Below are 18,355 nucleotides of genomic sequence, written 5' to 3' on the forward strand. Positions count from 1 at the left end.
AAAACGCAGCCGCCGCGGTCGGGTTCGAACCCGGGAACTCCGGATCAGTAGCCGAGCGCCCTAACCACTGAGCCACCGCGGCGGGTATCCATAAAGTTTAATAATAATAATTGGTTTTTGGGGAAAGGAAAATGGCGCAGTATCTGTCTCATATATCGTTGGACACCTGAACCGCGCCGTAAGGGAAGGGATAAAGGAGGGAGTGAAAGAGGAAAGGAAGAAGAGGTGCCGTAGTGGAGGGCTCCGGAAAAATTTCGACCACCTGGGGATCTTTAACGTGCACTGACATCGCACAGCACACGGGCGCCTTAGCGTTTTTCCTCCATAAAAACGCAGCCGCCGCGGTCGGGTTCGAACCCGGGAACTCCGGATCAGTAGTCGAGTGCCCTAACCACTGAGCCACCGCGCGTGGCCCATAAAGTTTCGGAATTGAAATCCATGCGCTCCATAGGTTCCGCGGCAGCCGCGAGATGCCGCAACGAGTCTGCTCGCAATCGAAACGCCCTTGAAATTTTGTGCTCGAATGGGGCTCCTTGCATTATGTGACTCCAGGTGCATGGGCGTTAATTGCCACGAAATCGAGCCCGAGTTCGCAATATTCGCGCTGAAATGTCTTATCAAGCGTTAAAAAGAGATTGTAGACAAAATACAGCATGATTTGCAGCGCCGGTAGTTCTTTTCGTCTGCGCTGCATAACAGTACGAAAAAATTTCGAGGGGGGCTGAAGCCCCCCTACAGTATTCCGCAGTTGGCTCACAATTATTGTAAAAATGCGCCCAATTGGCTTCCTGCGGAAGTCTTATATAACCGCAGTTTCTATTTGAAAGATTAATGAACAAAATACAGTTGGCGCTTTGGTCCTTGTATCCTTCATCGTACATGCAAATAAAAAGGTGTAAGTGTATTTTTCCTGCGTTATATTCGCGTTCTGCCCAGCCAGCTTAAGGCACAGCAAGCGTTTAGAGAACATTCGCTTTCACTTCAATGGAAGAAAGGTGCAGTTGACAAATCTTTATTACACAACAAGCTGCATCCAAAACAATACACTAGATCCCAGACCTCAGTACCACCCATAGCCCTGCTTTAGCCCCCGAAGCGGGCCCCTTAGAACTGCGCTATCAAACCAAAAATTAAACACTTTTGACGGATGAGCTAAGAGCAATCAGGGGTCGCACGACCGGCCTAAAGAATAAATCGCTCGAAACAACACAGGTGAGGAAAGGGAACGCGCGGAGACGACACAGGTTGCTCCACCCAAGTCGGGCCCTCGCGACAGTACAGCATCAGCACTGCATAGCCGTGCGACAGATCTCCGTTCGAGCCGCAGCTAGATCAAACGTACAAGGTTCGCGTTCTCCTCCCGCGCGCAGGGCAATGGGAGGGAAGCATTACGCACCTTGGTGATGCCCGGGGCTGTGACAGTTTCTCCCGCCATTTCCAGCGTGCGGCCCCGCGTCGAGACAACGCTACAGTACGTCAAGGAGAGTGGCCCAATGGGGACGCGAAGCCAAAATGGGAAGAACCGATGGGAGGGTAGTTGACAGGGGTTCCTATCAGAAAGGCAAAAGAAACAAGGCTGTCCCCATTCCGCAAGCAGATCCCACGAGGAGTGCCTGACGTAGCTTAAGAACCGCAGTGTCCACTTTTTTTTTTCGGTAAATAAGGGATCTTCACGGCCAGGAGAGAAAATTATTGGTTTCGAATCGCCTTCATAACGACGCTGACTGTAAGATGCGTGCACAAAATTTGCATTACCAATCCTATCTAAAGGGCCTGCTAGTCACGTCGCCGCGGCCGCTACTGCGCAGCTGTCACCCATACAAAAATGTCCTATGGCCGGCTATAGAATTTTGGCCCAAATAGCTATAGACCTTTCCTATTTCTGTCTATAGCTGTCTATACAGGTTGATATATTTTTCTATAGAGAGCTTAAGACAATTTTATGGTTCCAAAGCTAGAGCTTTAGTGGCATAGATTTTTCAATAGCTGGCAATAAGCCCCTCTATAGGTGCTCATAGACGTTCATAAAAGGCCATAGACGGACATAGTTTTTTCCATAGACGCCCATAGGACTTTTTTGTATGGGCACATCACTGCTAGAAAGTTTGCTTTGAGCATTTGTCCAAACAAGGTCCTTATGCAAGCCCAGGAGGGTGGTGAGCGTTGTCGGAGGGTAGCTTTATTAACGCGATATGGTTAAGGGCCCCGTGTCCCAGAAAATCCGGCGTTGGTGTCAGCGTAGTTGGCCGTAAGCAAAAAATTCCCGAAAACTCCCCAGGGGATCAAGCTAGGGGGCAGGCGGATCACTTAATTCACGTGGCCTTGTGACGTCATCACAACCTGCCTACCGGATTGTGAGCAAACTGCACCACTGCGCCCGGAATGGCATGAGGACTCCCAGGGATCTATGAATATAAAGTACAGAACTTGACCAATTCCGCATATATGGGCATTGACCCGTTAACCCTATCGCGTCACACTTTGAAAACGGATGTTAAGTGCCCCATCCAGTTTTTTTTTTACTACCTTGGATGTGCATCTCACCACACCATGTGTTGAATGCTTTCGGCAAGGAACATTCCATTGCGGTGACGGACTGAAAATCTACACGAGTGCGCCATAGTGCCCGGGGCTCGGAACTGCTGATACCCTACACGAGTACCTGTCGTTTAAACTGGCTGCCAAGGAAGGCGCACATCAGAAATGTATTCACGATTTGAAACATACAGTTCCCTACAGAGTAAAGATAAATGATTGGTTTGGTTTATGGGGGTTTAACGTCCCAAAGCGACTAGCGCTATTAGGGACGCCGTAGTGACGGGCTCCGGATATTTCGACTACGTGGGTTTCTTTAACGTTCACTGATATCGCACAGTACACGGGCCTCTGAAATTTCGCCTCCATCGAAATTCTATCCCTGAGGCCGGGATCGAACGCGCGTCTTTCGAGCCAGCAGACGAGTGCCATAAGGACTGAGCCACCGCGGCGGCTAGAAGATAAATGACAATTTTCATAACCCTCTCACAACTACAAACGTGTCCCATTTCCTTTTGCGAGACATTTTGGAACGTTATTACATAGTGTGAAGCTGTGATTTGTGATTTTCTTAATTATCAATCAATCAATCAATCAATCAATCAATCAATCAATCAATCAATCAATCAATCAATCAATCAATCGATCGATCGATCGATCGATCGATCGGTCAATAAATAAAAAGTAAATAAAAATCAATCAATCAATCAATTTTATAGGCACGTTTTTCTGTAAGCCAAGTGGTCTGGAGATAGAATGAAGTCTACATATGCGAAAAATGTTTTTGTATGTAGCTACTCCCTGACTGCCGGCCGCGAAATAGAACATCGCTTATTAGAGCTTCTGATACCAACACGAAAACAGAAACGCAATCTGTACACCGCGGTCAAAGGATAAGGAGTGTAGTACACGGAATCACAGGTAAGAAGAAAGGAAAATTCTAAAGACGTATTCTTTGAAAACAGTGGAAAAAAATTAACTAACAAAAATCGTTATAAGTAGTGAAGCAGTGAAGCACAAAGCTTGGGTATATATAAACCCACCTTCGTGAAGCTGAAGATAAAGAAAAGGGCTACCGGTGGAAAAACAAAGTCCAACAGTGCGCAGTGCCAAGAACACCTGATGCGGCGCTGCGCAACAACGAGAGAACACGACCAGCGGCGGCGCGTCCCAAGGTGCGTGCCTGAGCGGGTTGGCGTGCCGGATCGCTTTTCGCGCCCTCGTGCGCTCCGCCCGGGGCTTGTTCGAGGTGGTGGTTTGGGGGAGGGCCTTCCAAGCCGGGAAGCCGCGCGTGCGGCCCCTGCCAGTGTGTGTCACGCGTCGCACAACGCCAGCGAGGCATCAGGGAGAGGAAAGGAAGGGCACGCGGGAAGAGAGAGGAAGAGACAGGGAGGGAGGGATATCGATAGCACTCAAAGACTCGTGGTAGTCCAAAATAGCCGGGTCTCTCGGCCGAGAACAACCTGCACTGGTGCTCCCTGTTCTTGTTTGCTTTCCCCGCTTGCCCTCTCCCTCGTTTCGAGATCGCGCGTGCTTTCGGCCACGGCCTGAACTGTGGTGAAGCAACAAATGCGGATACAATGAAGCAAAGAAGAAAAAAAAGTTAAAAGTCGGCTCCACGTGTACAGGTGCACCGCAGTTCGCGGTTTTGCCGGCAGGCCTCGTCGCTTCTCGATTCGTTATAACTGCACCACCACGTCACAGCCGACGAGAGAATAGACTAGGTAACAAAAAAATGAAAGGTGAGAGAGCAAGGACGTGTAAGAAGGAAGGAAGGAAAAGAAAATCCGGTTGATTATTATGGCCTGGGTCACGTAAACAAGGGCCCGAAAAGCGTCGGACTTATTTTTGCCCTTGCATATCGCGGCATGTCGTGCGCGGCTGACACGCAGAAGTGCTTAAGGGACGCGAGGCACGGGAAATGAAAGGTAAAAATGAAGCACAAAGGGAAGAAGGTGCCAGTGGCCACGTGTACAGGGCTTCGTGAAGGGTGGCGCAAAAGAGCGCTTCGTCTTTCTAAAGTATGGAACGTTGGGCCTGCACACGAACACTGGAGAATTGGCGCCATAATTAACAGTATTTTTGCAAAATGCAGCAGACAGTGTGTATGTTTTCTTCGCTCTTTTTTTTCGGTTCACTGAAACGATAGCGTCTCTTTTGGAACATTTTTAGAGCTACAAGGGTACGACGAGTAACCATGGGCAGCCGGATTGCGAAACTATTAATAGAATGCTGACGCCACGGGTAACGGTACGTTGACAGTGCTTATTTAAGCTGTCGATGCGTAGCAATGAGTGCTATATTGTCTCTGAATTCTGTGGGCAGGGACTAGCAGATTTCATCGGGTAGAGCGTTGTCGGGCAGCGTCTCAAGCACTTGTTTCCCGCGAAGTGTTCTGATCTTATGTCGACTAAGAATTGTTCCTGCTTCATGACGTTGACGCTGAAGTCACCGGCAAGGACCAGTGGCCTAATACGATTGAAACCTGCGATGAAGGGCTCCCTGAGTTTCCTTATGTATTCCCGAGGGGCATTTAGGGGAGTTTGGCGGAGCATTACGACCGCCCACCCCACTCGACGACAACGAAGGTAGCGCTAGCGCGGACGCTCGGCGTTGACGCCGCTGGACGGCGGAGCTAGTGCTGTTTTGTGATAATCACCTCTTGTTGTGGGCTCATGCAAGTGAGCAAGCTTTACCTACACCCATGTCTATACTCATACGAAGGCGACAAAGGAGTACTCACTCCGAGATACACGAAGCTGCATTAGGGAGCGGTCTTTGCCGCACTAGTTGCAGTGCAGCAAGATGTATACGCTTGTATAATGACGTTGTGTGGACTCTCTGGTGCCTCTCGGGGCTTTGCTTTGCTCTGTAAGAAAAGGTCTCGAAAAAAAGAAGTATATTAACACACAGCCCCATAATAAAAGTGCCGCCGCATGAAAAATTTATGCTCAATGTCAACAAATTAACCGTGCTGCCGAAGTAATGGAATTCAGAGGTGAGTGCAAGCTCATAGAGTTGCGTTCAACGGGGCAGTACTCAACGCAATGGAACACTAAATTGTGCATCACGTCTAAAACCTCTGAAAACGTCGAAAGAAGCTAAAGGGCTTGCTTACGTTAGTCGACTTCTGTGGAGAGGGATCTTTTTCTCTGCCGCGTCTTGGCTGCGCTAGCGCAAGCCTGCGTCGAAGCATGCGGACTATTGAGGCTAAGATGCTATCACTGCTATTGCACAAGACCTGTCACCTTGTTGCCGCATTGCACAATGGGACGCTTTTGCTCCTTATTGTCTGCTTAGCCGCAGTAGATTTCAGCGCCTTCAAGAGTGCAGGAGCGAATTTAGCATACTAAGTGCTGGCATGTGCTCCCAGCGCTGAGCACCTTTATTTCTGTCATGTGGAATATACGCAGGAGCCACTTAACCAAAATGACTGCTTTTTGCGTCTTACAAGCACGTCTTACAACACCGGAACAGAGTAAAGGAAAGATATTATTGAGAAAAATACCAAACCTAGAGAGCCGGTTTGCACTTATCGTTTATTTAGAGAAGGGCAAATTTTACCGCGCTAAAAGGGAAAAAAATTACAAGCAAGGGGGGGGGGGGGGCGGAGAGGTGCGTTGGCGAGCAAAAGCGAAAGTTGACAGCAGCCGCTTGACTTGGGAGGTATGCCGCTCTTGCTTGCATTGCTTGTGTACTTATGTGGCTGTACTTGGCGCGCATGCATTGCCTACGAAATTCAGCAGCTATACGGCAAGATTTCACATTGATCGCCTCGCACTGGTGCCTCTCGCGTGTTCAAGACAGGCCTGGCTGACTCTTTACATGTGGAAATGCACAGTGTGGCAGCTTTTTTTGTCGTCTCGTCTTCTATTGCTGTGTTGAGAAGGAACATTTACAAATGTTTCCGAACGAGTGCTGTACACTGCAAACATGCCATCAGACGCATCACCGTAGCGAAGAAACCGTTAAGGCGCTCTTGCAGAGTGGCACGGTGAGCCATCACAGCCAAGCGAAAGGCGGTGAAATAAACTAAGAACAGTCATGGCATGTTGTGCGGAATCAACGTAGAGACTGTCATTAAAACTGCATTCATGCTAGTCCCACAATCCGCGTTCTTGAATTCTGGAAAAGGGAGCTCGACTCTTGAAACACGAGAGGAATAAACGCCATATTGGTTCGCAGCGGGGCATGATGACCACACAGTTTCGCCAGAATTTGTGAAAACGTACGGTTAAGAATAATATAACTTGCGTGCATTTTGACCATCCACGTGAGTTTTCGGTCAAGTACAAGACAAGCCAAATACTAAGTTCAGAATAAGACACGACACGAACGACACGACACAACACAACACTACGCAGTACAGTAAAGCAAAGTACAGTGTAGCACAGCACAGCACAGCACAGCACAATGCAGTGCAATGCAATACAGTTTTATTCTGGGAGAAGTACAGATTTCCCTTAGCACGCGGAAGCGTCAAGTGCTTGTGGGCGGGGCACATATTTGTTCGATGCCGTTGTTAGCACCATAGGTCGGGGTGGAGAACTGTGACTGACAGTGACGCGTTCTCCATAAATGCCGAGGTAGAATCGAACAAAACATTCAGAAAGCCACCATTAGGAAGAAATAACTAATAGGGATACACAATACAAAACCATAAACATTGTTGAGTGTGGTATAAGCAGCAACAGGAATAGGCAATATGGAAGCTGGATACAATGCAAATGCAAACGCAAACGCGGAGGAACACAGACGAAAAGCACAGACAAGAAATCAGGAGAAGATGCAGGAAGTTTTAGAGCGAAGCACGCACCACGAACGACTAGTGACGATTAGGGGAGTAGCTGACGTCCTTTCGAGGGTGGAAGTAAAATGTAGCGACAAGTGCTGATTTGGGAACATAGGTACGCCGAATACAGTATGTTAGCTTTTATTTTAGTTGAGAACGAGTAGGACAAATGATAATTCGTAAGCATCAGGAGTATTAAAGAGCATATTGAGCAGCTCAGTAAACAATACAAAGAACAAGCTATGCAAATGGCAAAACACAGTTGCAGTAAATAGAATGCAGTAACAGAGGTCGTAATGCAGAGTGCAGTGAAGGCAGGACGACACTCGAACTCCTCACGGCAGAGACGCATCTGGCACATTGGGTACACAGGCGGCAGCGGTGCGTAGAGCGAAACATTAGCATATAGAAAATTGGGAACACAAAAGCTCGGAGTGCAGGAAAGCTCTCCCCGGAATTCCTGCGGTGAATTATGAAACACTCTTTGAGAACCTCGCAGCATCAACTGCGGTGCCTCTTTCCCACGTACACAACGAAAATAAAAATGAACAAAGATGGCGGCGAGAGCCTCAGTCCGATGGCCAACTTTTCGACGAGAGTACTTGTGTGGCCTGTGTTGTCAAGGATCCCATCTTCCTGCCTTCTGTCTATCGCCCTTCTACTCTAGGTATTTTTGATAAGCTTTGTGCGTTTAACCACTCGCTCTGCTCCTAACGCAGCGCTACTGGCCCGCTTCACGACGTCCTTCTCGATGGTCCGGAGCCTGCGCAGCGTGTTCCGTCCCGACACAAGCTTGGGCCCACTCAGCGCGCTCCACGGTCTGCGCTCGCTGACGCTGCTGTGGTTCATGCTGGGACACATCTTCCTCTTCGTCAACTACCAGTTCTTCCGTATGTATGCGGCAGTCTCCTTGCGTGTGAACACTGCCCGTAAACAGCAGATGTCGTTGCTGTAGCGTTTGACGAGCTGCACGCCGTAGATCCGTGCGAATCCTTGGCCTTGGCCGTGCCACTATATCCGGTCTGTTGCTGTGCGCCAGATAGAAAGTACCCGTATTTGAACGGTGCAGGAGAAACTGCTATTTCTAACTTTTTCTCTCTTGTAGTCTGGCAACGTTGTGCACTACATACTCGCTCAGTAAAGAGCAGTCCTCTTGCAATAAACGCTATAGTCGCCGTTTTACCCATACAAATGTTATCACGGCTTCGTTAATCTGCCTAAGCTTTCGCAGTGCATCGGAATTGCTGACTTCAAAGAAAAACAATGTTTATTTTGCTTTCTTTCTTGGAACTAATGTTTTTGTCTCTCCTGTCTTATGTGCACTGATGCTGTCACTTCCGCGCACCTGACGTGATCAGTCTACAGCGTCAGAGAAAGCGGCGGGGGACAGCCGGATGATGGAAGTGCGGCCAGCCGGAAGGAAAGGCTAACCAGACGAGAAATGCACTTGAGTGGCACCCGCTGGGATGTCGGCGCCGCGAAGATAACAGCGCCGTGACAACACAAGCAACGAAAGTAGCTCTGATGCGTAAATATAAGGCCACGAATGACGCATTCTGCGCGAAAGAGTGCCTCTCTAAGGGCTTGCAAAAATGTCGGTGGAGAACTCGCCTTGCGTAGAGTGGAGCCCAGTTAGGTCTTAGTATAGTTGTCTGATATACTTCCCGTCCTTATGGCACATGCCCTGACGGGCGGCGAGGCTTAGTGCTGGGCTAAGGACAAGGCATAAAGGGCGACGGCGAGCCGAACAATCTATCTCTCTTTTTTTCTTTCTGCCTAGCCTCGAACCAAACAACTAGTGTCCGTACGGAAATCGGTGCGGACGCGCACTTGACGCCTCTGACATATGCGTGTCTCGGTGAACAAGCTGTAGCCGTGCCATGTTGGAACTCGGGCGCTTTGGCCCCAGCCGAAATCAATCAGCCTCAGTTTCCTTGAGAAATGTAGCGCGTGAAGCAGCGGAACAATAATCAGTGATTTATTATTATTATTATTTTTTGCTTCTGTACCGGATTCTGCGGAATGCGACGGGGAGGAAGAAAAATAGCCTCGTCGCTTTCGGGAGGACTGCATGCACGTGGCGCAGTAACGCAAGAAAAAGCGACAAATAACACTCACCCGCGAGGTTGGGAATAGCACAAAGAGCGCAAAAATGCACGCCGAACACTGGTCACTACACAACAGAATAGACACCCCAGAGGCTTAAGTAGAGAGGAAAGCAGAGACGGTGCTAGTTAACGGCGGCCAAGTAGAGGCGCGAAAGAAGAGAGCGCACCATAAACGCAGAACTCGGGTGAAAGAGTTGCATCAGTGCGCAACAACGTCGTCTGGCAGAAATCAGTGTGACGCAATGGGCTGCCGTGCAGGTGCGCTAGCCGCGCATCATCTGATTGGCGCATCTGATACACTGTATACGAATGGCCTGAGTAGAAGTCGAGCATCCAAGCGTATCTTCCGCTGAAGACCACTGGAACCGATTAGAAACGCGGCTGTCTGGCGCTGGTACCTTTGACTCGGGTAAATCGTAGCGCACAGCTGAACTACGGGTAAGGCGTCACCGACATTCACGAAATATCGACGGCGTATTTCCTTGTCTTTGGTTCGTTTTCCTGTTTTCAGCTTCGCCACCAGAGAGTGCATAAGAGCTGTGAGAGCAAGGAGCGAAATTATTTCTAGTTGAGAGGTGCTCTACAGGGTATGCCCCATTCCAAGCGTTCGTAGCAAATTAGCCGAAGTCAAACGCCTCCGCACTCTTGCGCCTATAAGTGCCGTTCTGGCCGGCTGGATCGAGTGCTCGCATTAGTGCAGAAAGTAAAGACGATTGTTTTCAAGGCTGCAGGAAAAGGTAGCAAAGTTGACTGCTTTCTGGATTCACATAAATATTTTGTTTTTACAAGCAACAAGTGATTTTTTCTTCTTTTGGCGTGGCACATGCTAGCCAGAGCAGAAAAAAAAAATGTACTGCTCATCGCTTAAATAAGATGGAGTTAGACATGAAAGAAATGAAAGCGGACGCCTGTGTCGACTTTTCTGCATCGCGACATGCCTAAAACAATAATGGAAGTAATGAAAAAAGGCGTCTACACCAGCTCGCATCATTCACCGTACAATGGGACATAGTGTTGACATTGGCGGCTACATACATCTTCTTCTTTTTATTCTCCTTGAAGACGAATCAAAGAAGTAGCTGAAGAGGGAGCGAAAGACAAATAGTGTCCTCCCGTTTCCGCCGCTCCGTGCCTAGAATACGAGGCTGCCTCATCCGCACTCGCCCCTAATGGTTTGTAATTTTTCTCTCTTCTTTTCTTCTGGTTCGCCCCACCCCCTTCTCCTCTGCCACGCAGGAAATCTGATGATTGCCGTGGGCTTTGCCAAGGACTTCTCCTTTCAGATAGTCATCAACTCGACACTGGCCACGGACACATTAATCTTTCTCAAGTGAGTGCCCACCACCCGTGTCTCGCGGGCCTCCGGAGAAGCCGACCGCGCAGCGTCGGTGGCCGAGCCTCGGACGGCGGCCGCTTCGAGGAGCCCTCGTCTCATGTATACCCAAATTCACGGTCACGCTACAGATACATGCTCCTCTGTGATAAAAACGCATTAGTGCCGGGCCGGCCAGCGTACCCTGTGCCTGACCCACATTGGGGAGGGGGATGAGCGGGGGCAGCCTCTGGCTGGGGGGGTTGAGTGGGCGCCAGATGATGCCCCGTCACCTCCCAGAAACACCGTGACGCGCTGACAAATGTTTCTTTAAAAAGCCAGCTGGTTCAAGACGTCTATTTGAAAGCTGAACCAACTTTGGTGCAGCCCTACACTAAACCGCATCTGACAAAAAGAGAACAACCTCCATCCGTTTTCAACTTAGAACGCCCATAACTATTCTTACAGCACACATACGAAGTCAAACCAATACGCAATAGCCGTAACTGCCTCGTTCAGACCCCACTGGTTCTGTAGCTTCAGCCTCGGTGGCTGAGTTGTTAAAGCGCTCGACTGCTTGAGCCTAAAAACGCAGGATGAAATGGCGCATGCGGATGCTGCATTTGGATGGGGGCGAAATGCAAATACTGCCGTGTGCTGTGGGATGTCCGTACAAGCTAGAGAGCCCAGAGTGGTCGAAAATAATCTGAAGTCCGCCACAACGTCGTTCTTCTTAGCCAGCCGCGCAGCTACGGAACGTTGAACATCGGGTGCTATTTTTAAAGCTCATATTAAGGAAGAAACCTGGTTCTAAAAAAAACGACGAATATAATTCAGGTTTGTCTGGTTATTCTTCGAGAAAAAATGCACTAATATCGCTCAGTTTATTTTCCCGGACAGAAGGTACGATTCTTTACTTTAAACTGATCATTATTTTAAGCAATCTCTCTGGCAGCTTGTACCAAGAGACGTTACCAATTTAGGTATTTCTTTTTTCTGCCATTTATTACAATTAATTCGCCGTGTACTTAGCCATCCACACATGCATCACCTATAGGTCGGTTTTAGACATGCCTGCCTTTGTTTGGGCACTTCGAAAATGTTGTGTCATGACACGCACGCCAAGTGAACAACCAGAAAAAGACAAGGGTTTGTTTCGCATTTGCATTGTCACCGCCGGACGTCATCCGCGCGGGTGCCCATATTATGGCAGTCCGATCGCCTATCACTACGCAGCAAAAAACATTCATTCAACATCACGGCGGCCACTTTAAACGCACGTTACTTTTGGAGCACGACCGCTCTAGGTGTGGGCAGCGGCGCTGCATAAAACGATGCGAATAAGACGTCTTGTAAGTCCCAGTTATGATCTCTGGCTTTTAAAACGTGCATTTCGAACTTATTTTCTAATAATGCCGCGTCATCATTAGAAAGCCTCAAAAAAGGCTTAAAATGATCGTCAATTAACAGAAAGCACCTTAAAAGAAATTAACAGAAAGAAGCGAAATACATTCGCTAGTCTACATGCATGGCCTTGGTTCGAGCATCCGCCTCGTATGCACGAGGTGCGGAGTTCGACCCCAAGTGCCGCCGGGTACCCACCGGCGATACAATGGGTAAAAGCTTTCCCCTGCCTTGTGCTCGGCTTTTTAGGGTGAAATGCTTGGGAAATAGATCTTTGATCCTACCTTGTGAAATGAAAACCACCTTGTGCCATGGCGCTCTTTGGCCAAAGCTGTCCTTGCGCCACAAAAATTTCATCATCATCATCATCATCATCATCATCATCATCATCATCATCATCATCATCGTCATCACCTTCAGGGTTCTGCGCTGACAAACTAATTTTCTTAAGGCGCATTTTCGTGTAGAAATGGGTTTCACCCTACTTTTAAGAAGTCTGCTCTAGGTGTAACAATTGGGCAAAACCTCCGCCCGCTCTCACGAAACAAACCAGACAGGTTAATTGCCACTCCACCTTTATTCGCAGTGTAAACCCTCGACTGGATTTGAGGAAACGAAAGACTCATGAATAGATCATTTTGTCGGTGGACACCTCAAGCGTGCCTTGACAAAAAAACAACAACACTAACACTAAGAAAAAACCAGTTGCCAGATGGCGTTTGTGTATTTTATCTCACTGTGCGGTTCAGGTGTCTACCGACAAATGAAGCCAGTTATGCGCCTTTCCTTTCCTTAAACCGAGCACAGGGTTTCGACTGCTAATAAAACAAGACTGCCAACTAGACTGCCTAATCAACTTCGTGCAGGCGGGCCCTGGTTTTACCCGAGAACGAAGGGAGCATACCATACCATACGATATCATACCATACCATACCATACCATACCATGTGGTACCATGAGGTACCCTACCGTACCGTACCATAATATACCATACCATACCATACCGTACCGTACCATACCATATCACACCATGCCATGCCATGTCATGCCATGAGATGCCATGCCATGCCATACCGTACCATGTTCTCTAACTTTCCTCTGTTGACAAATGACCATTTTTCGTCTTTTGGTGTTCGTGTTTGCGTCTGGAAGCACAGAATCGTTCAGGTCCTTTTTTTTTTGTTCCGATGGCGCTAAAGTACCTAAGTAAAACGCGCCAACCAGGTCTATTAGGTTGGGCTGAAGCGCTGCTAGAAAGTGTCCCTGGCAGCCGCTCGCCGAAGACGGCCGCCCTCGCAGCGAAGCGTGCACACAAGCCCATTCTTCACGCCGAGAGCCGCCGGGTACGCGGAGGCAGCGGGGGCGTGAGCGCGCCGCGGAGGCCGGAAATGAGAGCGCGTTTGTCTCTCGTTGCTATAGGAAGGCGTCGGTCCTCCGCGAGAGACTCACCGCTGCCCGCCTCTTCCTCCGGCTGGCAACTACTTGAAACGTCTCAATCAACAGGCCGCACCGCTGGCAGCAGTGCAGACAGCCAGTCGTCCCGTTTTCCGGCGGAAAAGTTTGGACTAGAGGAGCGAGAAGACGAGAACGACCAGGACTAAAAAAAATCCTTTCGCGTGTTCGCGCCCAGGACTTTTAGTACACAGCTGAGTGTTTGCACACAGTCCACCCGCCGCGGTTTGCTCGATGAGTATGGCGTTGCGTTTAATAAGCTTGAGATCGCGAATTCAATCTCGGTTGCGACAGCCGACTTTATGTTTAGGCTGAATTTGAAAAGAAAAACGCCGATTTACTGAACTTTCGGTGCAACTCAAAGAAACAGAGGAGGTTAAAATTAATCCGGAGCCATCGATAAAGGGGGATTATCAAGGCCGCTCTCACGCCTTGGGCACGTGAAATTCTGTTTTTGTTATCAATTACTTTCTTTTCATCACTCGCCCTCTTTTCTGGTGAAACAGCTCCTCTTTGCAATGTTGAACTTGCCAGAGCACCTTCACCAAACCTGGGGCTCTAATTCTGGAATGGGTGTTCGACCAGCTGAGGTTATCGCGGCTGTTACTGAAACGAAACTGCAGTCCCTGTCTCCGGGCTCTGGCTTGTAAACCAAACTTCGCTGAATATGGTGGAGAGAGGGCTGGCAGATGGTTCTTGATAACCATAAGGTGAACAAGGGAGAGGAAAGCATACGTGTGCTGAATACGCCACCCTGGATATTTACACAGGAGGGAAATAGAAAGAAAATCTGTTGTGTTGGGTTGGGTTTTATTGCACATAAGCGACTGTGGCTATCATGCGCCAAACACAATGACAAGAAAGGAAATGTATCAAGCGAAATATGCTTCCACACTCATCCGCAGTGCTCTTGGCATGTCTCCGTAAAGAGCCGCAATTGTTCCTACTGCCAATTCTTGAGATCAAACTTCCGGAGCATTATGCAGGTTTAATTTGTTTATTATCGATAATGAATGATTAAAGTTTTGACATGGCTCATATGCCGCCACTGCTGTAGATCATCCTGTAGCAGCATGGGTTTCGGAAAAACGGCTCTGAAACGAGTACTGATGCAAACGGCATGAAACACTCAGAGCATGCTTGTTGTTAGGACGTAATTGTAACCAAACTAACCTAGAGTGCACTGGTGCACTGAAAGGATCCCTGAAACACAATATAATATCGATCGAAAGTTTGTCGCAGGCCCAAATAACTAATATAAACTCTCAAACTTTTGTCGTAACGCAACTGAGTAAAGCTGCTTGACACTGGGTGTGTAATCCTCGAAGTGGTAGCCTCTTAGCATCGTTGCGAAGCAAACAAGTGCCCGTGGTTTGTTGAAGCCGGTGTTGTGATCGTACTTTCCCAGTACAGAACGCCACCGAAAAAGCTTCGTTTTAAAAATGTGGTGCTGTTAAAGCGGTTGCTAAGGGAGAGATGACGATGAAATTGAGCTCGGATCCCTCTTCCGGTGTTGCTTTTTGCCTTAACGTAGTGCTGTTATTTAACGATAAATTGTGAACTAATTGTGGTTGTTTTAAAGTGTACTAAGCACCAGTGATTTCTGTTACGTGGGCTTCAACGTAGAGACCATATAGTCGCGTCTCGCAAAGTGGCTTTCTGATTGACGCAGACATGGCATAAGTTGGGGTTGGACTTTTCGGTTTTTATTTTTTGAAAATTCGCTGACTTTTTCAGTGTTTATTTCAGAGCGCGTTTATTTTTTTTTCGGGAAGTAACATTTTCGACGAAAGAATTACTGACTTTTTTCGGTGGTTTAATGTACCAATACTCTGCATTCAAAAGTCACTTCGAGTCTATCGGGGTGTTTTTGTCTGCCTGAAAAGTTTATTCCCTATAGTAATTAAATGCAAATTGTAGTTCTTGTAGCTGTGCTCGTAGAAGAAATTGCTGTCTGTAGTAAAAATTTGACGCAAATTAAGTAAGATAACCGACCGAAAAAGCGCAAATGGAAGTACACTTCTAAGAACTAGGTTGACATGCTATGATTTGGCTGTCGTGTAGGGTTGAGCCATAGAGCGGAGCATTTCATGACCGGCGTGTTGACGGCAGTGGCAGAACTGCCACTAAATCATCGCGGCAGCCAAAATATATTCTTTCGGGACCCCCTTGCACGGTTTCCTGGTAGTCCCGTACATGTATAAGCTTATAAACAAATTTAACTGCCTATCTGCTCTAAGAGGGTTGTGATAGTGAGCAAGCAGTGCACAACTTAGCTAGCACGCGGCGATATGGTGCACTTCCCGGACTGCAGAGATGTGCAAGATAGCGCAGCAATACCATAAAATGCATAGCTGCTCTGTTTATCTAACAACACTACCGTCGCACCCCGCCTCTCGCTTTCCTACTTAGTTAATTTTCAACTTTCACCGTGTATAACTCGTACTGAACAGCCAGCTTGCTATGCCTTCCATGTCAAAGATACAGACATCCTTCGGTTGAAGCCGAATCTCGAAAACTGTCTTCGGCATACTTTTATCGTTTTCTTTTCTGTTCGGAAAAGTCCAAACCTGAGACATAAGGTACATAGCGTCTGTCCGCTAAGACGGCCGTATGTCCCAGCGAAGTTTCACGTATTTGGGGTGAATAATACATTCACAGTGCAGTCGTAAAATGGTTTGTGAATTCTCGTTCCCTCCTAGCTTTTCGCGGTTGCTGCGGCGGAAAGGAAGAAAAACAGGGCAAAAGTCGCTCCCGGTTCGCGGCGTGGTCCCGCCCAGCTTGCCGTACGGAGCGCTGCTCAGACCAGCTCCCCAAGGCAACGCTCTCTGAGTTTTCCTTCGTGTGCCGCGTATCAGGTCACTGAAAAGACTAATAGTAATCACGTTCATAACAAACGACTTCCCTCTCCTCCCTTTCAAGACGTCAAGTGGCTCCCCCAATTTAATGTGAGCTAGTGTGGTTAGGACAAGTGAGCGTTCCTCACAGGTATCCTATTATCTAATTTTGCAGCAATATTTTGCTCGTACATTAGCCAACCTAAAAACCAGAGACCTGCCCTGCTTTTCGAAGTGGTTCACAGCGATTTTCGATCTGTGACTGGCTGGTGCCTGCCAAGAGTGGACTGTTTTTGTGCTCGATAAAAAAAAGACTTCATAAATCTGCCTCAAAGGCCGTGCCAGAATTATGAAGTGTTGACTTGTGTCTGAGACCTCATTCCTTTTAACCGTTTTTCGTGCTTCTTTCCCCCGGTTCCTCCATCGCAGTGGCTTTCTGTTTGGCTACCACGGCCTTGTGGACCACGAGTCGACGGGCAGGCGGAGGCAGCCCATTTTCAGCGTGCTTCACAAAGCGTTCAGGTGCGTGCTTCTTCCAAGAGATCAGTCTACACATTGCTGTAGACTGAGCCCATAAAATGTCCTCCTTGCTTCACTTCCTATACGTCGTGTGAGTTCGCCTGCGAAAGAATTTGCGCTCTATAGTACGTATTTTTAAACTTTGCATTTAATTTATGGTAAAAAACGCCAGATATATCTAGGTACGTGTCCTCAACTTCATTACTGAATAGGCCGTGCGTATAATGCGCTCTGCTGCTCAAGTAATTCTGTTTTACATTGTTTTTCTTAAGTGTGAAATGACGCTTTGCACACTCAAGTGTTGGTTGCATATACGCGTATTGCAAGGCTTCAAGACATAACTGTCGGAAAGCTTTCTTCCTTTCACGCACTTTCCGGAATACCTGCGTTTTTTTTTGTCACATCCATGTTTCCTTGCGTTGAGGTTTGAAAAATTAGACCTGCTAGGCTTGTCGAGCTTACTGCAGTTCCCCTCTTCTTTGTACGCAGGGACACTTATTTAAAGCTTTGTACTGCGTTGTAGTGAACCTTTGTACATCTTCAATGAAGCATTGTAGTGATAAATAAGAAGCAATGCGTGTTGATTTATGCTTTGCATCGAGCACGTAATGCTCCGACCTGTTGCGCAAGGTCCTAAAACAAAGCTAACGAAACCTTACGTGGTGAAGGGTAGGACGGTGAACTCCGGAGGCCTATAGCGCCATTAAAGCCAAGTTTTGACACTGCTTCTTCAACAAACCGCTTTATAAAAAAATAGCAAAAAGGCCTTCCACGTGGCGCACAAATACACTCGATGTCGACCTGAGCGAACGTACGCAGCTAAAAAGATAAACAGGGCAGAGGATGTCACACGATACATTTGAAAAGGAACAAAAAAAAACAACGTCGTTCACCGGCGCTATGTTTCGGGCTCAGAGGCGCTGTGACTTCGGAACAAGCGGTCGCAGAGTGGGTCTAACGTAACAAGGACCACCTGGCACACGTTTCTCTGCTGTTTTTCTAATCGACCCCTTCGACGTGCACAACGGCAGAAGGCTGCATTAATTGTGCAGCCCAGTAGCCAGTAACCGGTTAGTTGCGGATTTAATGATAGCATCTCGAAAGTGCCCAGAAATCTCCAGTAGGTCCTGTTTTGGGAGCGAGTTTTCTGCGTCAGCAAAATTGATACATCCATGCCCATTAAAACCTTTCTGGGACATCTTGCCCTCCCCCTAGGCGAAGCAGTGACAACGGTTCCTGTGCCGTCTTGGGGGGGGGGGGGGGGGGGGGGAGGGGGACGCGATACAGTGGAGTATTTTAAGAGAAATACAGCAGTCAGGGGTTATAGTATGAAGGAGAATATAACGGTATGTCCCACTTCAAAATACCAGACAGACGACACGACAGCAAGTAAGAA

The 18,355-nt window shown here is 48.1% G+C and overlaps 1 protein-coding gene across 1 annotated transcript in view; it reads left to right on the top strand.

Moving 5' to 3' along the window:
• Positions 1–18,355, top strand: part of LOC144115548 (nose resistant to fluoxetine protein 6-like) — a 247,788-nt gene that overhangs the window by 182,442 nt on the left and 46,991 nt on the right. Inside the window, exons 6-8 of the mRNA XM_077649975.1 lie at positions 8,047–8,217; positions 10,672–10,765; positions 16,870–16,962. Of these exons, the coding sequence (XP_077506101.1) occupies positions 8,047–8,217; positions 10,672–10,765; positions 16,870–16,962 (358 nt within the window). The remainder of the gene's footprint in view (positions 1–8,046; positions 8,218–10,671; positions 10,766–16,869; positions 16,963–18,355) is intronic.

Source organism: Amblyomma americanum, chromosome 1, assembly GCF_052857255.1.
Source record: "Amblyomma americanum isolate KBUSLIRL-KWMA chromosome 1, ASM5285725v1, whole genome shotgun sequence".
Lineage (NCBI taxonomy): Eukaryota > Metazoa > Arthropoda > Arachnida > Ixodida > Ixodidae > Amblyomma > Amblyomma americanum.